General features: G+C 35.9%; 1 protein-coding gene across 1 annotated transcript in view; it reads right to left on the bottom strand.

Moving 5' to 3' along the window:
* Positions 1 to 18,552, bottom strand: part of unc5db (unc-5 netrin receptor Db) — a 205,417-nt gene extending 186,865 nt beyond the window's left edge. The window contains exon 1 of the mRNA XM_081364977.1: positions 18,234 to 18,552. Coding sequence (XP_081221103.1) covers positions 18,234 to 18,348 — 115 coding nt within the window. The 5' untranslated portion in view covers positions 18,349 to 18,552. The remainder of the gene's footprint in view (positions 1 to 18,233) is intronic.
* Between the last annotated feature and the right edge of the window lie 2,425 nt (positions 18,553 to 20,977).

Raw genomic sequence — 20,977 nt, 5'->3', positions numbered from 1 at the left:
AGATCTGCTGCGTGAGATCACGTGAGACGCTTCCTCTGGCACGATAATCTTAATAACATTTTGTAGTGTGTGGTGCACCGCGATTTTCAAACCTTGTAGTGTGAGCATGTTTAAGATTTGGGGGAAGAAAATCTGCAAAGATTCTCCTTAAGTGTGTGCTTCAACCAGATTTCAAAATCGGTTAGGATTTTAAAACTCCTGTAGTGTGAGCCAGGCATAAGAGGGATGTATCAGTCAAAGAAGCCCCTTGTGGTTTAAAAAATAAACATTCTGACATAAACACTCTGTCAGCTACAATGTTTACTTCTGAATATTATGGTATAAATGTGATAAATCCATTTTGATTAATTTGAGTAAAAAATGTGTTTTCTTTACCAAGAAAGTGGCAAGATGAAAACCACTATTTTCTGTTTCAAACTTTCACATAGCATTTATTTATTATAACAAGATTTGTTATAAAAATTGATCATTTTCCCCCAAAAATGCAATTTTTTTCTTTGTTTTTCAAAATGCAATTAATTATTATTATTTTTCATATTGAAACTGTTGAAAATACACAACAAAGTAAGTTGATCCACATACTGTATGACAGCCTCTGAACTCAGTCAATACTAATCTTACATACAGCACGTACTGGACTAAACATACATTCAATAAGCCATCGCTAAGAAATACCTCCTGATCTTTTTTGATGGCGATCAGCTGTAAAATGGCTTGGTCCTGCTCGGTTTTCGTTGACTTTGAGAACAAGAATTGGATGTTTTTTTTAAATATCCCCTGGGGTTAACGTGTCAGCGTGACAGAAGTTTGATGCTGTCGTGTGAGAACAAGCAACAGTCTGCATTTTTCCTCCTCCTGCGTGCCTCATCATCTTAATCTCCTCACGTAAATGATTAGATTTCGATGGCTTACGTTTCTTCCCTATATGGCAGAAACCACCACAGGTTCATCAATGCCGTCAAATGTATAATTTTTTTTTTTTTTGATCAAAAAGTGCAAAGTAGATAAGGAAAACTAGGATGCCGGGTATATTCAAAGCGCCGCCGTTACTGTTTACAATGCATTTACAGTGCGCTGTGATTGGTTGTGATGGTATTGTTTATTGTGTCAGCCAACCCCATTGTTGGTCACTAAAAAAATATTGATAATTTATCTATTTGTGATTTTGCTTTAAAATTTCCACTAGAGTCTTAGACTTTTTTTAAAAAATCAATGCCTTCTCAATCCCCAGATTATCCCTCATGCCATGCTAACAGCTTTCAATCCAAGTTTCTTTATAATTAATTCAGCAATATGAATGTCTTCTAATTTATTATTTGTTGATATGATTTGGAAAAAAAACATTTAAGTAAACTTTAAAGCAGTGGATGTTTATAATAAATAAGTGAGCAGAGAAATCTAGACAAGTATCTTACTCTTACTTGACACTGATATTAAAATATAAGCAGTCTTCACAGTTTTCTCGTTTTGGCTCAATTTATTAATTGTACAGTATGTGTTATTTTTCCATCGGATACCATCCATATTGACTGAAGATTTGTGCGCAAACGGTAGCTCAGGTAGGTCAAATACACATGAAGAGAAGCGTTAGGATTAGGGATCGACCGATATGGATTTTTTAGTGCCGATGCCGATACCGATTTTTTTTCATCAGCCTTAGCCGATGACCGATACGGGCTGCCGATTTTCTTGGGCCGATATTTGGAGCCGATACTGCTTTTGCTCACTCAATTTAAATCATAAAAATGACACAATGATGATAACAAACGCTACAAGTCTCAATTTAAAAAAGGAACATTTATTGAACTTAAAAAAAAAAAATATTTGACACATTAAAAACATGTGAGGTAGAACAAGTAAAAAAAAGTTCAGTGCTAAAATTACTGAAAATAAATATTTAAGCATAATTCAAATTCTTTAAGTAAATTCTGAAAATAAATATTTAAGCATGAATAAAATAATTACACTATTGCACACAGTAGCAACAAGCAAGCAGCATAGTAAACGTCTGTCTTTGCTATGCAGCCATGAACTGCGCTCTCCATGATGACATGGAGGAAGGATTAATTTATTTCCTGCCCTTTACGACTACATATATTTATGGAGATGAGAAATAAAAACCCGCCCTGTCCAGCTATGATCAGCTGTTCGGTCGAGTTTTCGATGCTGTCGTATTATTCCACCACGCTTGCGGCATTCTGAAAAGTTGAGATGTTTTTATAGTGCTGGGCGGTTTACCGGTTCATACCGAATACCGGTTTTTATTTTTGTTACGATATGAATTTTTAATATACCGCAATACCGGTGTATGTCGCTTTAATCGGCGACACAGTCTCACCCCTCATTTACAACACACGTCTGCGGCGCATTACAGCTGCGACAAGGTTTTATTCCGTCCTCCACGCGGTGCGTCAAAATAGACTAGGCGCCTATATTTAGAAATAGACTAGGCGCGGAGTGCCGCTTCTGGGAAGCTTCGATCTGAAACACAAGCATTGACTAGAATGGGCACGAGACGTGTGGGGGTGAAAGTGTCTTTTTTCTCGCGGCGCGCGTGTTTTTGTAACGTATCTGAAGTGAACTGACGGTCTTTAGAAAAGTTTCTTTGTTATTACGATTGAATCTTTCTTTATCTTTCCTGATAAAGCAGTGTTTATGAGCGTTGCTGCTTTGTGTACAGCCGTTACCGGGGAAACCACTGTTTCTGCCGCTCCTAAAGCGCGTCCTGCTGGCACCTCTTTGTAAACAGCCTTGCAAACCTGTATTATTAATATTAGTGTGGATTTTTTCTATAATATTCACTCATGACAATAAAATAGGGCATTATAAGTAAATCTACTGCAGTATTTCCTCTCTCACTCAGTAGAAAATGTGGTTAACACCCATCATGCTTGAGAAAAAAAAAAAAAAAAACGGTAAAAACCGTGAAACCGGTATAATTTAGAAAAAAACCGTGATGTTGATTTTTGGTCAAACCGCCCAGCACTATGTTTTTATCTCGATGCGGCGCGGACGCGCTTGGAAAAAAATAAGCGCGTCGCTTCCATTATGAGCGTGCATACCGCGCGCCTACATTTGAAATAACGAACTTGAGCGCGCAAAAGACGCGATATGTGAACAGGCCCTAAAAAATGTATTTGTTTTCATCTCACCACGGCATAGAAGCGCCTGGACAAACGAGCGCGCTGCATCGCATGCGTGTCGCAACCGCGTCGCTTCTCTTATGAGCACACGTCCAAACCTCAGCCAGGTGGTCGCTGAATAAAACTCCCACAAATATCACGGAACAACGTCGGCATTATTTAATTCTATGACAAGTGTTCGTAACAGTTGCCGTATGCATATGGATAGCCTCAAACTTAGCTATTTGCAGCTCCCTAAATACAATGACAAGCAGTTTTATAGGCATTCGCGTTTTCCATTTGGACCCACAAACTTGCTAGTTGCACGCACAGAGCAACGTGTTTCCACTTTTAAAGTGTATGGCAATATTTCAGCTAAGTCAAACAGTTAAAAGATGCTTTGAAAGTTTAAAACTTGCCGTTGTCTTGAAGAGGCTTCCAGCACTCTGCTAGTGTGGGAGGGGCAGTGCATGGGCTGCACGTGAACTGCAGCGTCTCCAGCATCACAGAGCTGCCGGCGGACGCCTGTCTGTAAATAATGCCGGGGAAAAACTATCGGCGAACGCAGCAGCCGTGTATCGGCCGATGCCGATACACGTCAAACCCGCAAATATCGGCCCGATTTATCGGCCGACCGATATATCGGTCGATCACTAGTTAGGATAATACAACATCAGCAATCACAGATATTTGCGGGATTAGAATACTCAGAGGACCACTGACATTGGCGAAACAGTAGGTAATTTGCCCCTGAATTTGTGTGACAGGTTGTGTGAGAAAAACAAAGACTTGGCAGATTCGGACGGGATTAAAATCGCAAAGTACGTCTGTGAAACACGAATTTCTCTAACGACCCCCTAGAAAACTAGTCCCATCCGAATAGGGCTTTAGAGTGTAAAAACACACTACACACCGCCCAAGAGAGTGGTTTGTAGTATTTATTACAATATCCACACCCTACTGTGTCTAAGAGTCACTAATACTACTGCTGGAAATTAATCACGAACCAAATGAACCCCAGCTAATTCCCCTCCTGCTTTCTGTGCCTTTCCCTCTACTGATCTGAATGAAATCAGAGACACAACTGTAACCACCAGACTCATGTGGGGATTCAAACCCATGAGCACGAATGGATTGAGCTGCCTCAAGTGCCACTATGGAATGATTTTCCGGACATTTTTCAAAAGGAATTGCAAATTGTATTTGCAATTGCGTTTTCAAATTGTGCACGCATAAAATGTGACATAATCCAAACGCAAATGCAAATCGCGCATTACCGTTTGCATTTTCGTTTAAGCGAACGCACAGTGACTGCCAAATTTAAAATGGAAATGCAAAGTCCATTTGCAACTGTGTTTCCCATATCTTACGAGTCTTGACCCTGTCATATTTAAATAGCAATTTCAATTACCACTCTGCTTTTTCACTTTCTCAGCGTCGCGTATGTAGCCAGCCAAAACTCAAATGAAATCGCAATTCCCTTAGTATTTCCATTTCCGATGCCTTACACAGAAACCTGTCAATCAGCGTCAAGGGTGGGATTATGCTATGGGGCGTGTTCGTGTTGGGACGTGACGTCACTCACAGTCGACGGTTAAGAGGTGATTCCCTGAACAGACAGACGCCGATTTATTTTAAACAATGGAGGTAGTTGGTGAAATTGTGGAGGACCTTATGATGCTCGCAGCAAGTTGATGACAGTACATCCTCTACAGATGTCCTCTTACTCAGAAGCCATTTCATTTTGGATAAGTTAAATGTTAAGTAAGTAACAGCAACATAAGTAATGTTGTCTTCGCCAACCTCAGTGAAGTAGCTAATAATAGGCTTTTTGTGAAGGACAGGACAACTAAAGAACCTGGACGTCCTTTACTGGACATACCACAAGAGATGAGTGTCGGTGCTAGGTCTCACCCCTTCAAATAAGTGTTCTCAATTTGCGAAATTCAATAAAAATGCTGTCTGTTGCAGTTAAACCTGTGTGTGTGTGTGTGTGTGTGTGTGTGTGTGTGTGTGTGTGTGTGTGTGTGTGTGTGTGTGTGTGTCACTAGCGGCGCAGGATTTTGATTGTAGGTGGGCCTCCAGAAAACTGGATGGGCCAGTTAAAATAAGCCAAAAACAAAAAACGGGTTCCCCTTCATCTCCGTTTCAGTGCTTTTCTGCGGCACCGAGGACAGCGACTAACTATACCTGAATTTAATGCGTAGTTAGCATAGGTTTAAAAAAAAAAAACGGATTTTTTTTGCTGCTTTTTTAAGACAATTACAGTTTAATTTAATTTATTGTTTAATAAAATTATAGGCCTATTATTTTTTTAGTTTATTAACAGCAACAACAGCTGTAAAGATGAAGTTGACGATCGTCATCTCCATATAGTGAACGCGCCTATAGAGAGAAATGCACATCATGGATTACATAATCAGAGAGTAGCCTTTTTCTTTTCGTTTTAAATTGTTAAAAATACATTTTGGGCTTTCTTAAGATATATTTCATGTCTGTGAGGCATACGTTGAGTTTCGTTAATTTAGGATGAGATGCGCTCCTGTTCACGAGCAATGCAATGACCGCGCGGGCGCCTCAATGATTTTATTGTCTGCTATATTTCCTTTTTAATTTATTAAATCCAGGCAATAAAAAAATTATTGGTTGATAAAAAAAAATATTAAAATTAAGATACAATTTATACAAAACGAAATTCACTAAAAAAGTCTTTCTACAAAACAAAAAGTGGTCAAAATCATGTCTGACCCACATCTCTCGATATATTGCGCATCCTATCTTACTCATGCGGTTCACTTTTCATAATCAACATAGATGAAAAAATAACATTATAATATTTTAACAAATATGAAACTAAATGAGCTTATTTAATGGCTACAACATGTATAGTATACAGACTCTCTATTTGTACAAATTGCTGCACATTCATTTTATTCTGAATTTTGCATGCATAAGTTGAAAGGCATTTGTTTGCATGCATAGTAAAACATATCTGCAACATTTATCAAGTTCACTGATAATTATGTCACTAATTATTAATATCACTAATTATTATTATCACTTAATGAATAATGTAACAAGGACAAAGCATGTAAACTGCGTTGTTTAGAATTGAATGGATCGCAAATAGATCCGAATGAAGAAACGTACAAAACCATAGTAGAAATGGATGGGCCCGGAGTTAAAATGTAGCGCCGCGGCTGGTGTGTGTGTGTGAGAGAGAGAGAATGTTTGTTCCACTTTACATTTATGGTGTAGTCTATTTGTTTAGATTTATGTGGGATTTAATCATTTTAAATTAATCTCAACTGTGAAATGGACAAAAACAAAATTATACATAGGCTACTTTCAGACCAATTAAATCAAACCCAGGTTTTTTTGTGTGTTTAGACAAATAATGTAACAAAAGTCACAAAATTCCATGACACTGAGATAAGGGAGATATGTTTTTTTGAATGGGGGAAAAATATCAAATGAGATCCAAACAGAACCCAAAGACAACATGAGGGTTTAAGAAATATTAATTTTAAACTAAACCAAAACCAAATCTTTATCTCAGTGTCATGGAATTTTGTGACTTTTGTTACATTACCTACATCTGTAGAGGATGTACTGTCATCAACTTGCTGCGCGAGCATCATAAGGTCCTCCACAATTTCACCAACTACCTCCATTGTTTAAAATAAATCGGCGTCTGTCTGTTCAGGGCATCACCTCTTAACCGTCGACTGTGAGTGACGTCACGTCCCAACACGAACACGCCCCATATTAATCCCACCCTTGACGCTGATTGACAGGTTTCTGTGTAAGGCATCGGAAATGGAAATGCTAAGGGAATTGCGATTTCATTTGAGTTTTGGCTGGCTACATACGCGACGCTGAGAAAGTGAAAAAGCAGACTTGGTAATTGAAATTGCTATTTAAATATGACAGGGTCAAGACTCGTAAGATATGGGAAACACAGTTGCAAATGGACTTTGCATTTCCATTTTAAATTTGGCAGTCACTGTGCGTTCGCTTAAACGAAAATGCAAACGGTAATGCGCGATTTGCATTTGCGTTTGGATTATGTCACATTTTATGCGTCCACAATTTGAAAACGCAATTGCAAATACAATTTGCAATTCCTTTTGAATAATGTCCGGAATATCATTCCATATGCCACAAATGACTGGTGATCTTATGTTATCTGGCAGTACACTAGAGAGGTTTCAGCTACACAGTACTAAGAATTAGGAAAAAGATATTTACTCTGAAGTAAAAGTTAAGAACACATCATTTTGCAGTCTGCTGCTTTTTAAAGGTTAAGGAAATTTGTACATACTTATCTATAAAAATAAAAAATCTATCTCAAGCATAATTTTTTTTTTAACTGCTTCAACTTAACTGAAAATAAAATTAAACTACTTTAACATTTTCCTGTGCATGTCTTTTTGAAATGGTAATGAACTAGCTTTCAGAGAAAATACATCTCAAAATAGGCCTGGATGTAATAATCACTGTTAAGTTGACAGACCCTGTACCTTGTCTGACAAAGTGATTTAGTGTTTAAGTGACATCTGCTAAATTACTGGTGTGCTATTTTAGCAGCCCAGCAGTGGCACTGAATTATAGGCTTTCAGTCATAACCAGAGTACTGCAGATTCTGATGTGAAAGTTTCAAAATTTCATATTCAGTAATATTTTTAGGAAAATGTGTTGAAATTCATACCTTGGGTCCAGCAAATAGAAAAGACAATAACAGTACAACAAACCTATGTTTATATCATGAAATCATTACGACCTTTGACCTCAGACCCATCATAATGATATAATGACAAAGCACTGCAATTCTCTCTAGCAGGGAACATAATTACTTAGATTCTGCTCTGATATTTTCCCGCAGCGCTCACTGATGAAAAGCGAGCTCACAGATTGATGTTTTGTTTAATATTTAGTAGAGGGGCTGAGTTTACTTTTCAGCCTGACTGCTTTAAGTGAGCACTTCATTTAGACAGCATAAATATTTCAAAGTACCTCATTAATTATTTGAACCCTGGATGCACAATCAATGCGTTTCCATTAATTACAGTTTATTCAAAATTTATATTCGCCTGCCCACTCATTGATATATTTACACAAACAAATTACATCGTTAGACATGTATGTCCATTCTGTTGATGTAGTAGCTCATGTTTCCCTGATAAAATGTCACAGCCATTAATGCTGTCATTTTTGCCGACTCTGTATTCATACAAACAGTCCCTGAGTCGTGACCATAAGACATTCTAACGACGGTAGAAGGACAGTTTTAAAATCCCTGTCTGACCTAGAGTCAGTCTTTACATTCAAAGAGCTCAGGTGTGATTTTAATATTTCCTAATTTGATATTTGCCCTTTGGATAGTAGGTAGTTTATACACAACAAGGACGAGTATTATATGGAAATGGGAATGGGGGATCCTTCAGTTTGCGTAGATGGCTTTTATCTGCGTGTCCTTCCAGTGCCTGAGACATTAAATCACTACGAGCCAGATGCATCTATGAAGATGAAGAACAAAATGAAGGACAAGATATGCATGCAGTAAACCTCAGTCATGCGAGCAGTCCTAAAAACATGCTTCTAGATGTGCGCATATGGTGAACTGACATGATCCGTCACTTAAATGTATAACATGTTGTAAGGCAAGCATTACTTTAAGCGTAGAAAACATAATCTGAGAAAAAAAAATTGTATTTCATTAAAGCTTCATTGCTTAAGTGAAACTTCTTTCAAACTATAACGTTGAAATACTATGCATAAACAAAGATTTAATGCGGAATATGTACTAACAGAAACGTTGTCTGATCAAGACTCTAGGCAGCAGCCAACAAAACAGCATCCTAAGCATTTTTTGTGATATGAATTGAATGTTTGATGATGGTCTGTGTTTTTATATTAAAAACGTATACGCTCATAAAGGCAAAAAAAAAAAAAATGGTTATTTCTGGCACCGACCTAATGTGCAATGTGATATTGTAAAGCACTTCAAGGTGAGAGTGTTATTACTCAGAGGGTTTTCCATTTGATCTAGTTTTCTCCTGTCGTCTTATTGCAGCGTAAGCTAAATCTCATCTGGCCCATCAGCTGACCCAATGCTCTGACCCTTATTCTATATATGGATGTGAGTATATGGTCTGAGGTAAGAGCTTGAGATGTCTTCAACAAAAACTGTTCCTTTGAATACTTTTTAAGGTTTTATACACTGTTATAAACCCCTCCCACTCACCCTTATTCTGTGCATATGCCTCAGACATTGTGAATATGACTATTTTTGGACTACACATAATCTCTGGCAAATTTAATTTGAGAGTCATTGATATTGGTCACCTTCGTGTTAGGGTAGAAACATTGGCAAAAATGCTTTATAATCTGGTAAAGTCTTCAATAGTATGAGCCATGGGGTGCCTAATTGGTTGCTTATGATTTAAAGGTAGATTAACCTCTAAATGAACATTATGCTACTGGCTTGATCAGAGAACTGGCTGGTATATGAATAATCAACAGTTCTAATTTAGAAGAAAAAGCTGAAAGCTAATACATGAAACTACACTGTTTTGCAATATTATGTTTATGACCTACTTCATTCTAATGGATCAAAGGTATTGTGAAATTACTACAGAACATTCCAGAACACTTTTGTCCTCTTCTAGTTCTGTGACTCCTAAATGCAGCATCAAAAAAGCACAAGAATTACCATGACCCTTGGTGTAGGTGTAGGTTAAATCAAGAAAAAAGCTGCCAAGCATCCTTCTGGGATGGATAAGAAGAATGTAGTGTCAGTGAGAGGCGGGTGGAGCCCACTGTAGGTTGCACTCAGAAAAACTTAGGCACTGGAACAAAAGAAAAGGGCACTTATGATCGAAACTTGGAAAGCACAGACAAGAGAGAGCAAAAATGGCTTGAGGCACTCAAACAGTGATTTTACACCACTTAAAGCAGATCGGAGAAAGTGTGTATGTATAATGTGGAAGTTAGTCAAGCAGAAAGAAGAAAAGAAATCAATAAATGCCACCAGAGATGATGAAAGTTTGGTTTCTTCCCCCACACTTATTGCTTCTTTTGATCTCCTGTTATACACTCCTACATAATTGTGAAACAGCGATACTACACATAACTTACAATCCAAAAAAGTCTGACTCAATCTACAGTACCAGTCAAAAGTTTGGAAACATTATTATTTTTAATGTTTTTGAAAGAAGTCTCTTATGAACATCAAGCCTGCAGTTTTCATCAGCAAGTACTCCAGTCTTTGGTGTCTTATGATCCTTCAGAAATCATTCTAATATGATGATTTGATACTGAGTTATTATCAATGATGAAAACAGTTGTGCTGTTTAATATATTTTTTTGGAATACTTTTTTCAGGATTCATTGATGAGTAAAACGTTAACAGCATTCATTCATAAAAACAGCATTTATTCAAAATAAAAACATTTCTAACAATATAAATCGTTACCATCACCTTTTATCAATTTAACGCATCCTTGTTGAATTAAAGTACTAATTTCTTAATAAAAAAATAGTTATTGTTCCCAAACTTTTGAACGGTAGTGTATATTGTTACAAAAGATTTCTATTCTAAATAAATACAGTTCTTTTTAACTTTTTATTCATCAAATAATCCTGAAAAAAGTATCTCAGGTTATAAAAAAATTATTAAGCAGCACAACTGTTTCCAACATTGATCATAAATCAGCATATTAGAATGATTTCTGAAGGATCATAAGACACCAAAGACTGGAGTACTTGCTGATGAAAATTCAGCTTTGCATCACAAAAATAAATTACATTTTAAAGTATATAAAAAAAGAGAACCATTATTTTAAATTGTAATAATATTTCATAATATTACTGTTTTGTTTTTTTGTTTGTTTTTTTACTGCAGGCTTGATGAGCATAAGAGACTTCTTTCAAAAACATAAAAAATAGTAACGTTTCCAAACTTTTGACTGGTACTGTATATGTATCACTGACGGCATTTCTGGTTATACAAAAAAACCTTTGATAAATAGTGAGAAAAAGGAGATTTACCAATTATCCAATGGTTTGCGCCTTCATTCAGAGACAGAAAACTGTGCTTCTTTAAGATGCACTTTCGAATTGCAATAATACTTTTCTGATACCTTGGGAAGGCCTGCAAATTGTACTTTACTGCATGTAGCGGTAAATAAATCTGTAAAAGAGAGGAAGAACACTTTGGATATTTCATGGTTCACTTTAATGTGAGTGGATAAAACAATTTACTGGAGGACAGAGACTGATCTTCTTGCAGAGCAGACACAAATAAATCCTGCAAACCTAACAACTGCCTGGGCAAAAGGGACTATCATAAAACCGGCTTATAAAAAGCTCATTTGGTCTGTGCCATCTGTAAACACTCACATGGAAAAGGTTCCTGAACCAGAAAAACACAAGGTCTAAGTATAATTGGCTTTTGGATTATTGCAGAAAATAAGCTCTGTGACCAACAAAAGTTTATGGATTGTACACATTTATTCATCAAGATAATCTTCACAAATGAACAACTTTTAAGAAATTTGATGCCCAAACACAATCGGCAGAAGTAAAAAAGCTAAGGTTAGGCTATAAATGAACTATAAATATAAATGAACTACAACTTCAAAATCTACATGTTGGAAAGTTCAAGCTAGAATAGTTTATGAGAGAGCAAGTATAAGCACAACAAGTTAGTAAAAGCAGTGAGTTGATGAGTTTTCACAACAACAACAAAATTCTACTACATTTCTAGAGTTCTACTTTTTTTTTTTTAAGAATAAAATGTGAAAATATCTTGACACTAGGGCTGGACGATATGGCCAAAGTTTATATCACAATATATTTCTTAATTTCGGTCAATGCGATATAATTACAATATCGATATGAAAAATATAAAAGCCTCAGAAAAAGTGCCAAGAATGCCCACAACGGATGTCTGTACCTACAAACTTCTGAAAAATTCATTTGCCAAGTCTATGAAACCTCCTCCTATAAAACTATATAATATTTTATAAAATAAAAAAGGTACAAATAAATTAATGTTCACCTTTTATTTGTATTTAGCCTTCATCCAAACAAGAAATGTGTAATCACTGTCAAATAAACAAGACTCAACTTTTTAATATTAATATCTTTAAACTATAAAATTGGCTGATTATATTATTTTTTTAGATTGAAACAAAAGTGCTTCAGCCAGGATAAAGAATATGAAAAGTGCTCAGAGTTGCTGCAAAAAAAAACAGAAAAAAGAGTGATCAACAACAAAAACACAAGTTGCTGGGGCAAGGACATTGTTGAGTGTTTATGACACCCTGAATTCATTCCGAATTGATCAATCTGAATGTGGTGTTTACATGAACGCTAAACAAGTGATCGGGTTGATGTGCCCGCTTCAAATCGGAATATATATTTTTGACATGCGCTCACTGTACAAAAGAGTTTCCCGATGCTTGCGCATAATAACCATTCTTATTTGTTCTTTATTTGTTTTAAACAGCAGACTTAATATTTATCCGTTTCTGGTCATAATTTGGAGACAATGAGCATATGAACCGTTGTGCCGGGCTGCTTATATTTATCAGGCAGTAAAAATGCCCCTCCCCACGCCCAAAACCAGACGTCTGTGGATGAGAATCGGAAACCAGGACTGAAAGAAGAATGAATGAAAGAAGAATTTCAGAATGCTGGGAAACTCATTTATATGACACTTTAATTCTACGTCATTGCACATGCGCAGTCCTTTCAGTTTCGGTTGTCAATATGATCAAGTGTTTACATGTTCTCTCGATCTGATTAGAAAAGAAATAAACCACCTATTTTATTCGGATCAAGCTCAATCTGATCGATTAAGGTGTTTATGAAGGCTTTGCAGTCTGATTAAGCCGTCAATACGATTACTAATGGATTATTTGGGTTACATGTAAAGTGCCAGTGACAAATGCTGTAATGATTATCGGAAATGTGTTTAAAAATCATATCACCAGAAAAATATATTGCGATATTGAATTATTGTCCAGCCCTACTTGACACATGTGTTCACCACAGACCTTATTTCAGGCATTTAACCAAAAACCCATTAAAACTTCCCAATGACTTCCCAATGAAAAAAATCAAACTCATTTACAAGTTTAAGGACTCATTCCTGCAGCACTCTTTATTGTCTTTGACATTAAACGAATTTACAACAGCAAAACTTGTGTAATTCTGTACACCACATTGCTCTACCACAGTGATCTACCACACTACAGTGATATAAAGATAGTGCTGTGTGCTTATTAGATTTTTATTTAGCTACAATAGTAGAAAAAAACCTTCGTATGCATTGAGTTGGTCCTGTACACAATAAGAAAGGGTAAATGGGGATATCTCTGAGGACGCGAAAACTGCAAGCTTCCAGATTTTATCAGCAATGCAATTTAGAGCATTTGTGTAGATTATTGCAAGAAGATTTGTGTTATTCTCTAGTCGAGGCAAAAAAACAGCAGGTAAATATTCATTTTTAACCTTAAGGTCAAAACATATTGTGCATCTCTAAAGAGAAAAACAATATGCCATGAATAAGTGTATGTTTGATGAATTTTATCATTAGGAAAGATTAGATGAATGTGATCATTTTTTGGGGGGGGCCTGAAATCACTGATACAAACTTTAATTCTCTCTCTGTTATCTATACTCATCATTTGTCAGTATCCATTCACTCACCTGATGCTCAGGAATGCTCCAGCACACTGTAATCAGCTTTTAACAAAATCCACTCATTTAAAACTCCCTAAATTATATTAACATTTACTATGTAACCTTTATTTTGCTAATAACATCTAAATCATTCACAAGAGAAGTTCTGTGTAAACGTATAGATAAAAAAGTGCTCTGTCAGCAAGGTATTTCATCATCTCTAGACCGACAAAAACTCTAGGCCTTGCCTATTAATAATTCTGATAATATGCCAGATGAGATGGACTCGGAAATTACGGTGATGCATTTGTCGTTTTGTTTATTTTTCTGACAATGTATGCATATTCCAGCCAATGTATGTGTAATATATTTGTATTCCAGCAAATATAGTGTTCTATTCTCTTCACTCTTCAGCCTATACAAAAACCTTTTAAAACTGTAGTTTAAAACAAATGTTTATATTTATGCAAAGTTGATAGACTCCCCAGTCATTTATTTATGTTCTCCGTTTAAAACCTTAAGTCTTTGTAAATGTATTTACACTATTATTAATATTACTGCTGTTGTTATAAATAAAGAGATGCAACTGGGAGTACTAGCTACACTAAAGTAGTAATGTTTTTTTGTTTTTACTCAGGCTTTTAGAATTTTTGTTTGTTTGTTTTTTTTTTGCTTTTTTTTCCAATGTTAGAATTATTTTCACATGCTTTATTTGTTACCTGTTTTTTAACCTGATCAAAGCTTTTATTTAAAAAAAATATATATATATTTATTTATTGATGTAGAAGTGTGTTTTGTTTTGTTTTGTTTTGTTTTGTTTTGTTTTGTTTTGTTTTGTTTTGTTTTGTTTTGTATGCAAGGAGGGAGTTAAATTAATAAATGTAATGTAAATGTAACAGTTTGTTCAGTTCAGTGGTGTTATAATATAATTATATATAATTGTCCAAATTAAACAAACATTGGTTCTTTATATCGGTTATCGTGAACATAAACATGCAAATAATCTGTATCGTTATATAAAAATGTATTTCTAAAATCAATATTGGTTGATGTCTGCTTAAGACAATCATTCTCTAAAAGTAAGTATTTTAGTTAGCTACCGTATAAATCATGCACTGATGGCAACAAGTAATTGGTTTATTATAATGCTCCAATTATCTTGATTCCAAAGATCTAACACTTATGACTAATACATAATATTGCACATTCATGTCCACATGTTATCGTAAGTTATCTTGCAAATGTTGCAGAATGTGTGAAAGCATCTGCTGAGCCCAGATATTATTTTGCGTCTTCAAACATAAGCTTGCATATCCTCAGAATAAAGGAAATTTGAATGACACAGAAATGCTAAAATGGGACATTTCTTGAATATGAGTGTGTTTATAGCATGTAAAAGCTTTTACTGACTGCACATGGTTAAACACTGATCATTCTGGAGGTGGGAGAGGTGTTGATGAAAACCAGAAAAAATGCCTGATGGTGGATAAGCCCACGTAGCTTCTACTTTAGACTAATGAAGTTAAATTCACTCTTTCGTCCAAAAAAAAAATTATATTTGCACAGAGCCCCTAGCTGAAGAAGTGCATAGAGAAAGCAGTCACAGCAAGCCCATATTATTTTCTTCACACTCAAGTGTTGTTAATAATAATGCTCAAGGTTACACTACTCTAGGTACTTTCTCTTACCAGATTTATTCCATCTCTGGAGGCCATATATGAGAATAGTTTTTCTATCACAAAAACAAGGATCGATCATGTAATTTCCTTATATACCAACACAGATCCCATTAGGGCCTAATAACAGATTCAGGTAGAGAATAGTACTTTTGCAAAACAAGGAGGTGGTACTTTTTTTACTGACTCTCATCTGTGAGTGTTCAGTCATTTGGTTTCATTTAAATGTAAATTTGAGCAGTGAGCAGCACTGCATTGGCACACTGTTAGCAGAGCCGAGTTGGTGATGGATTTTTATAACCTCTGTCGCTTCCAGATTGGCTGCTTTTTCTCACCGAACGGTCCACTGGCAGAGTTTGGCGGCTAGACGATTTCGCTACTAAAATGAAATTGTTGCTGCTAAAACTGCATTGTATATGTGTGCAATAATTAAGCACAAGGCGCAAAAAAAAATGTTTACTTGCGCAGTTCTATAGTGGGTTTTTGCATAGTTAAGCTACATTCTTCATCCCTCTGCCCAAGTGTACATTACACAATGCTCAATCAAAAACTTGAACATTAAATAAACAATACTCTGTCTTTCGGAGCACGTGCACAAGGACAAGTGTAGTCCGATTAGCATACACGCAATTATGGTACACCTTTGCAAAGTCAAACTAAAGCATTTACATGAAATTAAAAATATAATAATATTGTTTTAGTCTGAAATTGAACTTTTAAAGTGCGTATAAACATTTTTATGAACTAAAAAATAAGAAAAAGGGTATCACATTGCATCCATATTAAAGTGTACAGCAACTTCTAATAAGAGGCATCTGTAGCAAGATCTAGTAAAAAGAAATGTGGTTAAAAGTTATGCAATGTCACACAGATCTATGCCTGGATGAGAATGAGAGAATTTTGCCAAATCTACCTTTTCAATAGCGAGAATAAATGAATGCACCTCCGCCAACAAACATATATGAACCTACCTATATGGAGTCATATATTAGCTCAGTTTCTTCCAACCTTGTGCTGACACACCTTAATTTACTCTCATGCAATCTGTGCCGCCTTCTGCTAGGGAAAAGAAAAGAAGGCTAACCATCGCGTGCCGTTATGTGGGGTCCACAGGGCACGCACGCTCGGGTGGATGCATTGAGAACCCTTTTAAAGTTTCATATAGGCCCCTTTGGGCTTGCTGAGAGCAGTGTAGCACGCAAGAGGTCTCAGTTCCTGCTCCTTCACGTGAGTTGCTCTCATTGTAAAGATTTGGTGTCATCAACATTGATTTCAGAACAGCTAAACCTGACAAGCTTCAAGACATCCCAGACAAAAATAACAAGCCGTGACTTAAAAGCTGACTTTTTGTGCAGCTTACACAGCCTTACGGCTTTTACAGTCGTTTGTGACATCTGGATAGTTAAAAAAATTTAAGTTTTATAAAGATTGCACTTACAACGATCGATCAAATGTTTTTGGAAAAATGTAGATTCTATATAAGTCTATTACTTCAGCATTTTATTAAAATATTTTTAAAAAGTGTTCCATATGCATGGAATTCATAATATTTATTAACATTATAATGACCTTAGATAACATGAAATTTCTTATAAAGCATTTATTCATCTTAACATTTACTAATACATTATCAAAATCAAAAGTTATCTGTTAATAATGGACAGATACAGATACACTTAATGGTTAATAAGTGTATCTGTTAATTAATGTACCTGAGCTAACGAACTAACAATGAACAGATGAATTTTTAATTAACTTACGTTAACAAAGATTAATAAATACTGGAGCAAATGTATTGCTCATAGTTAAGCTTAATGATAGCTAATTGCTTAACGTTGACTAAAGGGCCCTTATTGTAAAGTGTTACTATACACGAATAAATTACAAAACATGTAATACCAGTAGGCCTATATAAATGCTCAAAACCAATACTTTGCTTTTACTTCCCTTGATGTTTTCCATGAAGCCTTGTATATCTAAGGAAAAATAATATCTGGCATCAAATCACCTGACAGTCCATCAACTTCACCTTAGTCACACAAAAGTAAAGAGACAGTAGGAGAATAGCTACTTTTGAACACAGCATTTTAATATACTATCTTAAGTCATGTTTGTCTCGAGTCGGATATGCGCTCACAAACTGATTTCAGCACAAGGTTTAAATAACAGAGCTGCAATTGGAGAGTTTAACAATGTCGCAGTAATGATTATTAGATGTGTGTGAACTAGAAAGCTAGAACTACTCAAATATGGTCGCCTGTTGAACATGGACTGTCTATCGAAATACTTAATGTAGCCTATTCCAGCTGTATCAACACATTTCTTCAGTTTCCTTTCATTTTCCCAATAATCTTGACACTGATGCTGTGGGAAACCTGCTGCTCTTTTTCTGAACAGAATGTTACAAACTTAACTGTCAGTCACCTCAGTGTTTACATCAACCGAATCCGTTAAAAACGGCGAATATACACAGCCAAAACAACATTTAAAAAAATGCTCACTTAGTAGGTAGTCTACAGATAGCCTACGTATTAAAAACTACGCAGTCTGTGTCAGTTTTTTCAGAGATAGACGTTAACTGTTACCGCGTGCACGATCGCGTGAGCAAAGAGGGAGATCAAGCAGGTCTCCTGATATTCTCTACCCAGTATAAAAGTTGAACAAATGACAACAGGAGATTTATTGCGCTTATAATACTGTATACCTATATCACAACATATTTCCTCCCGCTTACAGCTCTTACCTCGACCGTTGGTGCAGGTTGGACAAAGCGCGAGAACCAAGACGATCTCAAAAAAGCGCCGACGTCCCTTCACAGTAACGTTACTTCCCATTTCTATTCTGTTTCTCTCAGTCATTTTAGGGGGCAAATTCGCCCGTTATTATGATCTTGGGACAGTTCATTGTTTTCAGCTCTAACGGTCTCTCTCACTTTAATGCTCTGACTTCTTTCTGAATGATCAGGAAACATCATTCCTGTGCGCTGAACTTCAGACACCGTGAGGGCTTGCGCCCTCCCTGCTTGAGAGCCTCGTTCTAGTGCACTCAGACTTGCAGGTGCCGCACACTCACTAGCCGAACCAGCCAATGGCGCACTGTGGTGGGCGGAGTCAAGTTCACCACAAGCATCAGCACCAGTCAGGTGGGAGTATCCATGCGCGCAGTTACGCTGGGAAGAAATCGCGTTGTCATATAATTGAGTTTCGATGTTGCGTTTGAAGTGCGTCGTCTGGAATCTAATAGGGAGAAATATTGTCACCTGTCGTCAAATGACTTCACTAAAAACCGTTTAACGCTTAACGACTGTGGCAGCTGCTGGATTCCTTCCAATTAATTAAAAAAAATACATGCACTGTCGCTCCTCCTCCTATTTTATTTTATTTTTTTTAAATATTGTCTTTCCAATATTTCATGGTACAAACAAGGTTTTGTACTTTTTTTTCTATAGGCCTACATGTGAAAATATATAATTGAAGCTAAGAACCTTTAATTAATATTTTATGTTTATATACAAAACATTCTTAAGAATAAAATTCGTCTTAACTGCTGTTTTCTTCTTATTTTCTGACTTAAGAAAAAAGATAAGCATATTTTGTATTCCCAAAAACTTTCTTAGGAATGTTCTCATCTTTTTTAAGATTGTTCTTAAGACAAAGTTTAAGAAGTATTCATATTCCTGAAAAGAATGTTCTTAAAAATTCATCGTAAACTACTTCTTAAAGTTCTACGGTAATCTACAGGCAGCGGAACAAGACAGATGCTGCGTCGGAAATCGAAAACGTCCCTACTATATAGAGTATGCAAAAAATAGTACGCCAATAGAGTAGCCTAGTATGTCCGAATACATAGTATTCAAAAAACAGATATAGGCAAAAGGTCCTTGAATGACCAACTACTTCCAGAAATTCTGAGGTGTGCATTGGACACTCTCCCATGAGGCCATGGGAGAGGATTTATGAAGCACTGCCCAAATTGATTAATGTTTAGGCTAATGTATGTTTCAGACAAATACTGACCAGCTATTTCATATATTTCTTATCTGCCAATGAAAACAGTTCCAATAGAAGTCAAAGCATCAAGCTTTAATGTTGGACTAGATATTCCAATCGACTCCAGCTCCACTCCAGTTTTTCCGTTTCACACTCCCAGCATGCTAGAGAGAGGAATCCTGCTATTCATTTGCCAAAAAAAAAAAAAACAGATATTTTGACTTTCAAAAAACCTGTTCTTTGCCCTATAGGCAAACTCCACTTCTACTCTGTAGTGTTCACTTTTTTATAAGTTGACTATACAGTTATTTTTTGCAGTATACATTACGCTGAAGAGCTGCAAACACGTACTAGCGTAGTGATAAAAACAGTGAAAAATCCTTATGTTGATGTAGTCTAAACTTTTGGAACATTGTTTTGCAAATTTGTCTTCCATTGCTTCCATTGCTTGTTTGTTTGTTGTTGTTGTTTTTATTTTGCTGAGCAAAATAATTCTGTAAATATTCTGTAATATTTTTATTCTGCAAATAGCGGCATCTCAAAATCGCCACAATAGCTTAACACAAATAACATATGCATATAGCATTAAAGGATGTGTAATGTGGCCCATAATGGAGGAATGTGCAAACATGTATAATGGTTTCATACTATAGATTCACAATAATGCAATAATCTCCCCTTTAGTTGGATAGAGGCACTGAGTAAGAAACAATTTACATATCCAATAGACATAAATGATGCACCTGAGGGGGCAATATTACATTTGAGAAAGCAATTCGAATGTATAATGTGAATAACCTTTCATTGTGGGCGGCATTTAGAAACATAACGTTTTTCTGTAAACTGAGTTATGCAAAAGAGAAATATCATGCATTGTTTGTTTCCTACCAGAGGGAAACTGCATTACAAAGTTTGACAAAAAACAGTTTCGTGATTTTTAGAGTGGATATGAGTATTTGTGGTAGTTTGTATATCATTGAGCTTCAGGGGAAGTTTTATTTCATATAAGGAAAGTTTGAGGTAAAGGTAAAGGTCACTATTCAAATGGATACATTTCTATATCTGCAAGGAAATTCTAACTATTTAAGGTTGTTCAGGTTTAAAAACACAAAGTCAATGCCATACAGTAGCTTAATAATGGTTCTTGTGTAATCACACAGCTCCATCAACATACACAAACCAAAGCAAGCCAAGCTTTAAAATCAAGCCAAGCACTCAATAAAATCGTATTAATAATTAAGATTCCTCAAAACATAGGCCTATTGTTCTCAAAGGTGACATCACCATACGTTTAACAGCTTGACCAAAAAAAAAAAAAAAAAAAAAAAAAAGATGAAAGAGCAATTTGTTGTAATTGTAAATTATTCCTATAGGATTAGTTGTCCTAAATTAATCTGAGGCCAGTGAAAGTCACTGAAGATGGTTTTTCATTGTTAAATTTAATTGTTTCAGCAAGGATAGTTTCCAGCAAGCTCTGAACGTCTTTGTTTTCCTCAGC

The sequence above is a fragment of the Scardinius erythrophthalmus genome (genome assembly GCF_964197995.2).
Source record: "Scardinius erythrophthalmus genome assembly, chromosome: 5".
Taxonomy (NCBI): domain Eukaryota; kingdom Metazoa; phylum Chordata; class Actinopteri; order Cypriniformes; family Leuciscidae; genus Scardinius; species Scardinius erythrophthalmus.
This window is presented reverse-complemented; position numbering and strand designations above follow the sequence as displayed.